At 40.4% G+C, this 10,022-nt stretch overlaps 1 protein-coding gene and 1 non-coding gene across 3 annotated transcripts; one reads left to right on the forward strand and one right to left on the reverse strand.

The window, feature by feature from the left end:
• Window positions 1-503: 503 nt before the first annotated feature.
• Window positions 504-576, forward strand: Trnav-aac (transfer RNA valine (anticodon AAC)). The gene has a single exon. It is a non-coding gene; the product is annotated as a tRNA-Val (tRNA).
• Window positions 577-784: 208 nt separating this feature from the next.
• Window positions 785-8,472, reverse strand: LOC144479058 (glutamyl aminopeptidase). 2 transcript variants are annotated; one of them, XM_078197554.1, is made up of 9 exons: window positions 8,017-8,472; window positions 6,447-6,694; window positions 4,839-5,253; window positions 4,124-4,271; window positions 3,641-3,911; window positions 3,209-3,379; window positions 3,031-3,128; window positions 2,804-2,938; window positions 785-2,716 (listed from the first exon to the last, which is right to left on the reverse strand). In XM_078197554.1, exons 2-9 carry the CDS (start codon window positions 6,664-6,666, stop codon window positions 1,256-1,258), a joined length of 2,919 nt encoding a protein of 972 aa, XP_078053680.1. In that variant the 5' UTR covers window positions 6,667-6,694; window positions 8,017-8,472; the 3' UTR covers window positions 785-1,255. The 2 variants fall into 2 exon arrangements, with proteins under 2 accessions (XP_078053680.1, XP_078053689.1); XM_078197563.1 differs by having other exon boundaries at window positions 8,013-8,472.
• Between the last annotated feature and the right edge of the window lie 1,550 nt (window positions 8,473-10,022).

The raw sequence follows: 10,022 nt of genomic DNA on the forward strand, positions 1-10,022 counted from the left end.
GTATGATGAATACCGGCTGGAAAACATAGTTCATTTTACATGTAATGTGTAACTTTTTAAAATATGTAATAAGTAAATTTAGGATTAAAATATTTTGATTTGAAATACGTATTTTTAGTTTTCAATAATGGAAATTAAACAACTGGGTGGTAGTTTTTTTTTTTTAAAAACTTCTGTGCTTGTGAATTTTTTATCTTGTAACCACGTGTCTACGTTGTAGGGTAGCATAATTTGTACATGACTTGTTCTTAATTTATGAAAGTCAAATCTATACCAGTTTTTGAATATTTATGTGGTTGCTTTTTTATAACAATAGAATATAGTAAAAATTCAATATATATAAATTAGTACTTTAATATTTCCCAGGAAGATTTATTAAATATTGTAATGAATATAATATAGTTATAATATGCTTGCATAAGTTGTAAAAAAGTTTAATGTAATTGTATCTTTTAGTATCTGTAGTATGGTAACAAAAAATACTAAATGCCTTAGTACCATCGGTTTCCGTGGTGTAGTGGTTATCACATCCGCCTAACACGCGGAAGGTCCCCGGTTCGATCCCGGGCGGAAACATTGTTTTTGCTTTTTGTTTTCTTGCGATCTTTTTGCATACACACGTGAACATATTACTAATATTTTCGAATATATTTGGGAAGACTAGAAAATTTTAACAATTAAAGAAAATTATTTCTACGTTTATCTGCAGATACACGGGATATGGTTTAACATTTAATATGCTCAAGGAATTACGGGATTTTAAAATTAAACACAAAAGTTTTATAAAAGATCCATTTATGTTCTTCAGACAGCAGACAAGGTAATATTCACAAGTTACATGCGTTCAGTAATTAGTTTTCCTATCAATAACAAATGAAACAATGAGCACCTGAAAATAAGTTCTGTCTAAACATCTCTCCTTAGAAATTTCAATAACATCTCAACTTCTCTTGTGAATTTCGATCTTGAAAATCCTTTCAACACTTACACTCTTAGAGTTTTACACACGCCATTAAATGTGTCAACTCTCAAAAATTTCCTGTTCATATATTTTTCAATTTTAATTCTATAATGTTCTTGATTAAAGCTTCCAAATGCGAAATAATCTCATCCTTGTGATTGAACCGGATACTAATAGAGTAACAAGAGCCAATTCTTTGGCAATAATTCAGAATCATGTATGAGATCAAGTATGACTCTTTTTATGTACAGGTTCTGTTCACCAATTCCTTGAGTGCTCTCACAGGAATGTTCTTTACTTGACGAGATTCTCATTATCATTTAGCCAAGTTCGCAGGCTGTCGGTGTTCTTGGCGAGCCACTTGATGTTATTTGATACAGTTTCGAGAGCCTTCGCACGGTTTCTCGCACCTGCGCCCGCTTCTGGGTATTTCGCGAAGAAATCTTCGATCTCGTTTAATTTCATCTTCGTGGCGAATGTTTTGGTGATACTCGGGATCAAAGCACCGAGGTACCTATCATTTAAGGTGTATCTGTTTACAAGGAGATCCCAGTTGGTTCGAACCCAATTCCAAACGAGTGGAGTACCTACTGGATTGTTGGAAATGGCGGTTAAACAGCCGAAGAAGTCTTGGGAGCGAACGTAATTTTCGTCGCTAGCTGTCGTGATGAATTTATTCAATATCCAATCGGAACGTATTCCAGCCAAACCATGCATCAGCTTTAATTTCTCCATGGAGTCGGTCTCACTGAGAAATCGTTGGAACATGATATTCCATGACGTTTCATCTCCAACATGGTGCATTCCGTAATAATAAACTAGCGAACGGATATCAGGATGAGGACGAACGTCCTTTGGATCTTGTATCCAACTTTTAAATATGTTGCTACCTTCTTCAAGACATTCTTCATGCCCTACGGAACAAGCTAGTTCAAGGATTGACGACCGAAGTCTTAAAGTAACATGATCATCGACGTTTTCAACGGTCCATTCTACTTCGTCGTAAACACTGTCGACCAATTTCCTTACGAACTTCTTGAACTTCGTTGAGAGATCGGTCAAGGACAATAGGCTATCAATAGCTGACAATTTCAACTCGGCCACCTTCCACGGAACGGCATGCTTTTCATTAGGAAGATACGCTGCCATGTTCATTGGGACGCTGTAATCAATTTCTTGGGCAGCTGCTAAACTGAATGCATCTTCCAGGAGATTGGCTCTATCTGACACTGACAAATTCTTGTGGTTATTTCGAAGAAGGTTAATCAGTGTTCCCCATTCGGTTGCTTCATAATTAACGCGGTAATATCCGACTTGGTTCACGTTGAGTTTAATCCATTGAATTGTTTGATTTAGTGCGATCGTTGCACTGCTATCGGACTTGTCAAACCATATGGTAGTTGGTTCAGACGTGTTGCTGGTGATATATGTGATAGGGATGGTCCACGTGTAACCATACTCAGAATCCGATACATTGTATTGAACATCAGGATCAGCGAGGAATCGTTTCTGTGTAAGGATATATTTGTCCGCCTGTTTATATACGTTCACCACGGGGTAGCCCATCTGTTTAGTCCATGTATCCATGATTGCTTTCACGTTCAAATAATTCGGCCAGGTTACGTCTGCGAGGATCGTTAAAAGGTCCGCCGTTTCTGCATTATCGTATCGGAACTTGTTCAAGTAAGTGTGGATACCTCTGTAGAAAGCCGTGGGAGTGATAAAATCTTCCATCATTCGAATTATTGACGATCCCTAAAAATTGGAATGAAAGTGTTAGAATGTAATAGTAAATGAACCATTCAATAAATCGTATTCTTTTTTATAGCTTTCCAGATGTACCTTTTGATACGAAATATCATCAAAAATGGCGGTGATTTCATCGGGATTACTGACAACTTGAACTAACGGGTGTGAACTCAATTTTGCGTCAGTCACGAAGACGGTATGCATCTGTTCCATTGGGAATATATCCATCTGAAACCGCATCGTGAAAAATAAATTTATTAACACTCGAAAGACATATACATACACGAACATATTAGAATGTTCTTTATCAAAGTACTAACCCATCCCCAGTCCGGAAGTACTGCGTTAGCGCTTTTGTACTGCATGAAAGAGGCGAAGCCCTCATTTAACCATAGGTCGTTCCACCAGGCCATAGTGACTGTAAAATGTCACAGTTGCTATGAATCGTCAATGTCAAATGTTCATTGGTAAAATGTTCGGATAATAAATTCTACTTACCTAAGTTTCCAAACCACATATGAGCCAACTCATGACTGACCACGCTGACAATATCATACTTGTTTGCGGTAGAACTGGTCCTGTTGTCGTACAACAATCGACTTTCTCTGAAAGTGACGAGTCCCCAGTTCTCCATAGCACCGGACACAAAGTCGGGAATGGCTGCCAGATCTACGAAGAAGGGACAGAAACTTAAAAACGAATAATTAACGGATCCGTATCATTTAACCGACACACAAGAAGATATATTCGTCGATCTGGTTAGCCAGAGTAGAGTTTCGTAGAACTCATCGTGACAATAATATTGATCGTCTAAATCGTTAGAATATTCTTGACGAAGTGTCGATGAATTTTCATCGGCGAGAACAGTGTTGTTCAAACGATACGGATTTAAAATCGACAATTAAGTTGTAACATCGTGCGTTAGCTTACCGAGCTTTGGCAAGGGATAATCGATCTCGAACAGGCTAATGTAATATTGGATGACGCTTACAGCTATGTCAAGAGCAAAAGCACCCTTCTCTATTTGAGCGCTTGTGGTGTACACTCTGACCGGAAACGTGCGGTTATCGCGATTCTTCGCCACGCTGCTAACGGCAACGAAGTCGCTGACTATGAAGCACGATAAATACGTGGACATTCGGGGAGTTGTCGCAAAGGTCACTGTTACCAAACCGTCTGATGGCTGATTCAGATTCATCACCTGTGAATCATATGGAATAATAGAATTAATTTAGACAATTTAACTACTCCAATATAAACGATGAAATATCTATGTAAAATGTGACAGAGATAGTGTACATTACATTCTAATTTAAACAATATTTAACAAAATAATAACAAAATTTGTATACGCATATACTACGATTATTTAAAAGAATTCATCACATAATTTATCAAAGAATTAAAATTTACCTTAAAGTCCATATTAGACAGAGGAGCGTAGCAGCCGTCACTACGATAAACAAGTTTTATTGCAAACTCAGCTTTGAACGCTGGTTCATCGAAACACGGGAACGCTCTTCTGGCGTAAGTGGGCTCGAATTTGGAGGTAGCGATAACCCTACAAATACAACGAATTAGTTACGTTTTCATGTTACGTTCCGAAAAAAATTTTTAATTTTCTTTTTCTTTCCGTCGACCCGAGATTACGTCGACAATGTCGAGCATACTGAGAACTTCCTAATTTCTCGTGGAAACGATCTTTGATACGTTCAGCATAACTTTTCTGTTCCGGCATCGCGGACAATTTATAAATATAACGCGCTTCTTCAAAGGAATTAGCGTGGTGACGACCCTCAGCCATACGCGTTCACAGGTATAGGTTGCAAGCCAGCCAGTTCAACGAAAAACCAAGATAGCGACAACAGTTTAAGCATTCGGTACAAAGAACCGCGTGATTTCTCATCTACACGATTACAGCGATTGGAAGAATATAGCAAGGGAATACGCGGAATTGACAAGGACAGACCGGAAAAGAAAGAGGAAGAGATGCAATCATGCCTACTGACTATCTAACTAGTAAATCTACATTTAAATGTCCCGTCCCAATGTATACATGTATATCCGACAGGAATCGATCGCAAACGAGAAGTCGGGAGAGATCCCGCGTTGCGTACGCGTAATTCACCTAGTCTGGTTTTGCGGGGTCTTGTATTTGCTCGAGTAAAATCCAACGATCTTATCCGGCTGCAGGGCGCCGTTGAACTCGAAGCTCAAGTTATATAGTCCGGAGTGCAACTTGTTTTTCGTCGACACCACGAACATTTCGTTCTTCGGTATGGGTATGGTCTCCTCGATCTCGATCTCATAGTTCTCCTCCCGGTCGTAGGTCTTCAGTTTGGTGGACGTGATATTGAGGTCCTTCTGATGAACAGCTATGTAGCTCCTGGTGTCGAAGACGTCGATCAGAATCATCACTTTACCTTCGAAGGTACCCTTCTCCAGGTCCGGGAACAAGTAAATATCGTAGAGACATGGCTTCACTTCGCCCGGCAATCGGAAGGGCAGCTCCTCTATCAATTGCTTGTTCATGACGGCTTGAGCTGAGAACGAAACAGTTGATGGGTAGACTTTGAGCACAATTAGTTGTTTGCTCGTGTTTGCCGAACGAAATATCGATAGCGGCCGCGCGGTCGTGATAAGATGATGATACCGGTGCGCGTTCGTGGGAGAAACGAACGATAACATTGATTTTAAGCATTTTAGCGGGCTGCTCTTAAAATGTAGACTGCGGATTATGTGCATTTGTGGTGGGCGCAACGCGCAACTGAAACACAATCAGATAAGAGCTTTGTCAACCGAAGAGAACTTAGTTTCTTTTATACTTGTCAGTAAAACTATAAACGAACGTGATTCTTACGCCTTGTTAAAGTGCAAGGTGTACATCATTTTTTCGCGTCGATCGACATTCGAAATTTTTTGCACTTGTGATTGTAAATTTTTTTAATAGACGTATCTCATCATTTCCGCCAGTCTTTTATCAGAAAGATAAAGATGATTGACGGCTTCATTCTCTCAATGAGCGAAGAGTTTGGCTAATCATCTGCGCGAAAATTGAATTCTCATAATAATCCGCAATCCCGCAAATATGAACATTTCCGTATCTTGTGGTTCGTGTATAAAATAAGCATGAACATAGCTTTAGAACTTAGTTCATTCGATATCACAATAAAGGGGTTGGAAATATTCATTTGAAAAAAGTAGAAACGCTTGCTGGATAGTTTGTTTGCTGACCGTCGCGCCGCGCCGAATGGTAGAAAAGTGGGGATTCCCCATAATGATATATATAGGCCGCGGCGCGCTATCTCAGACATATTGTTATACACGAAAGATTCATTGCAGTAGGAATGAGGCGGCAGTCTCTTGTGAATATTTCGGAAACTAGGGTATCTCCAGCTGAAAATGGTAATTCGCATTCTTTGTTCAGCATGTAAGAACCAGGGAGTAGTAACGATGAAGTTTAGCCTGTGTCTTTTGACAACACGAACTTAATTTCGATTCGAACATACTACAAATGGAAAAATATTTCAGAGATCATATCGATTGAGGTTTCAAATTTCGAGCCGTTGGTTGATGCTGGTAACGATGATCCTTCTGTTACCAACGAGCGCGAACAACGGAATTTGCGCCGCTCGACGTAGTCGCGAATCCATCAATCACGGTACTGTTGAATCATAACAAATGCGGGGAGAAGCGGGTCGATGACAGTCGTATAGGTTATACCGAGTTTACTCACGGTTTTGATAGCTGGCGGCTTCGACTTTCTGATCAAGAAGGACTAACAGCGTTGCTAGACTTGTGCAAATCAGGCTTAAAATGAAGCAGATGCTGCAAGTAAAGCAGAGCAGACCGGTCCCACGGTGCACTTGTGACTCCACCGATGCGTTCGCGACACCGCGATGAGCGCCACTGGAATTACGTTTCAACATCGTCTCCGTCCAGTGCGCATGAACCATAAACGGGCACGCAGATATCACCTAAAATCTAAAACACCCGGCAAACTGTACCAATGATTTCCTCGTCAACTTTCCCTCAATTTTTACCCTAATCATTAAAGAATTACGAAAACTTCAGTCTGTCTTGTGATAAGGAGAACACAGGACCGATTCATGGCGGGAAATTTAAAGCAAATCGAAATAAAACGCGTAATTCGTTATAGGCACATCGGTACTTAAGTTACCGGTGATATCAAAAGGAGAACTACTCGATCGTTTCTGTTAAAAAAAGGCTTACTAAGACATTTGTGAGTGTGATATTATTATTATTTCAGTAGAAAAATATTAATAGATTATAATATTAAGAACCCATGCTCAGTTGGAAGGCTGGAACAAAGCGATGCTTGGGAGTTGTTCTCCTTCGAAACTGAAGGTGTTTACATGAAACATGTCTTTGTATATAAACTGATTTATTTTAAAGAATGTATAATCAATTTTTCGATTAAGAATATTTATCAACTACGAAGCTGCGATTGTCATTCCGGATGTTCTGTCAAAAAGGCCGGTGACCATTTCTTCAAGGTACTGGTTCATCTGAAATTAAAAATTCGATAAGCTTTGTGTAATATATTATATTATCCAGTCCTTGAATAAAAGATATCTCGACTTTGGAATATTCAATGTTTCTTTACAGATTAATATTACGAAACGTTCTTTGTCCGAGGACTAGATAGCTTATAGTATATCGTCCAAGTTTTATCGAATTTTTATTTATATCTTCGACAGCTTTTGTTACAGGATACGAGGAAGTCAACCATCGCTTGTAGTTAATAAATATATCGTAAATAAAACAATAACTGATATGAATAATTTCATAAAAATAATTCCCAAAAATCACTGTCTTCAGAAGAAGTAAAATTATCATAATTTATTAGTATCATTACTTATTTATTATTCTATACCTAATTCAATGCATATTTATATAATAATATGATATAATAATATCTTGTACATGCATCACACTGTATAGAAACGACAATGTTATTAAATATGCAAGACAATAACTAATTAGGACGCACTAATTACGTAATGCATTTCTGAGTCATTGTAAACGGTATCACTATGTAGCTACAGCGACTGTGCATGATAAAAGAAACGGTATATTTAGATAGAAAATATTATTTAGATAATTGTCGAGAGTTATCGTGATAACAACGTTATCAATAAACTCTTCTATTTAAAAAATTGCTCCTCTCATTTTTCTAATGTTCTAAATGAAGTAATGTTCTAAACCACCTTGCGCGGTTTAATTAAAACGGACGAGAGGACTTTTATGCAAATAATTAATTATTTTCACGTATAATTACCCACATGATTTTTACAACGTCCCCGTTCGATTTCCACGAAACGTTATACCAACTCCGTCACTTTCACTGTCGACTACAGGATAGCGAGAGAATAAAGTTCCTTCGCGCGCACGGTTACAATATCGTAACCTTCCCGTCAATGTTTCATCCTACGGTGTCGCGCGAGAACAAACATTGACATAGAAATCGGAAATTTGCCAAACGAAACAGGCGTTCACCCGTGGCGCGGCCCCGTTGTGTGCGACGCGCGACCAAAGAAACGCCGCTGCGTGTCCACGCACCGCTGACGCGCCGTCAAGACTGAATCGCTTAACTAGGGTTATTAAATTGAACCGGTCACGCGCGCGGCACCCTTTCTCCAAAGATGACCCGCGCGGTTGAGCAACACAGCCGTCTCCGATCGAATTGAACCGACACCCGGAAAGCGAACGAACGAGGAAAAACAAAGCTTTTCTCGATAGGCCGATATCGATTCGCGCTCGATCGGCGCATCGCTTCGTTTTATAATACGCAGTCGAGGCACTAATCTCTGTAATAGTTGATTATCTTCATATTATCGCAACCGCTATGATCTACGACCGTTTGTCATTTTCTGTCAAGATAAACGGGATTTCCGTTGGCGATATATTCCTTCGTCAGTGCGAGCAATAAAATTCGGGGATCAAATATACGCAAGGTAAACCCCTTGTCCACGTGTTTGCGATGAACCGACTATGGCGACAGTAATTTCGCGATGTGTATACGTGGATTTTCTCGAGTCCAATGATTAGTATAGATCGCTTCGGTTAGCCGTGTGTTTGCTCGCGGTCACTTGTCGATTCGTTGCCTGTTACGTCCTTCGAAAGCGAGTTTCACCGTAGAAGGACACACCGTTGTACGTGTCACCATTTACGTTTGGTCTCTCTAACGCTCTGACAACGTCAAACAAAATTACTCCGTCAATTACATCTTATGCCCAGAAGCCGGCAATCCCTTCTGTGACTACGCGTTACTTTGTTGACTATCAAGGGGGTTAGTGCAGACTCGAGGGATGCTCCTACGACCCCGGCTCGACCGTCGTAAATGACGGAGAAAGCGGCAAGAATCATTTCCGATCGGGCGTGCAAAGTACTGCCAGTGTTTCCATTTGCCGGCGTCGTAGGGGAGTCCCTCGCATCCGCACAGTATCCCGGTTCGTCGCCAAACTTTCCACTCCTACCGAAAAGCGAACACCGAAATGGCAGGGAAGCACCGCATAGCAAAATAGCTGATCTATTCGTCGTCGTGGCGCAGGCGTATCGCAGTTGGGGAAACGGACAACCCCTACTATTATTACGGCTCGGTTTGTTGGCTATTCAGGGAGTAGTTTGGACGCGAGGGACGTCCCTGTGACATCATAAATGGAAACCCTGCGACATCTTTCGAATGCAATTAGGTCCGAGTGAGTCCATGCGATACTCGACGATTGCAATAGGTAAATATCGCTTCGAGAATCATTTTTAAACGTAACGAGTTCAATCGCGTCCGTTAGCAAAGTGTCGAAGACCGACGGCTTCGCATTTGGCTCAGAATCCAAGATGGCGGTCGAATTTAATTTCTACTCCGAACGATGTAAATAAAATTGAAAGACATTTCGTACATTTTCGTACGTTTTAAGTCACCGCGATTAGACGGAAATGGTTTTGATTTACTAGAGAAATTCGATTCGGTGGCACGTGGCCCTTCTTCCGTTAATCATTCAACAAGAACTGCAGAGAGCACACGCCGGCTTCGCTACGAAATAGGCTCGTTCTCAATTGGATGCAATGTGTAGACGAGCCGTGTGCAAAGTCTTGGTCAATTGGACCGAATTACTGATGCGCAATTCCGCGATAGTTAATTCCTCGTCGGGAATCTTTATTTCGCGTATTAACGATGCGTGGAAAGGGGTTCGTACACATCGTTTCGTTCGTCGTTCGGTTCTCGCGGAACGACCGCGCGCGTGAAACTGTCATCGGAACGAGCTGTGCATAAAAATACTTATCGTAATAT

Source organism: Augochlora pura, chromosome 1 (genome assembly GCF_028453695.1).
Source record: "Augochlora pura isolate Apur16 chromosome 1, APUR_v2.2.1, whole genome shotgun sequence".
Taxonomy (NCBI): Eukaryota; Metazoa; Arthropoda; class Insecta; order Hymenoptera; family Halictidae; genus Augochlora; species Augochlora pura.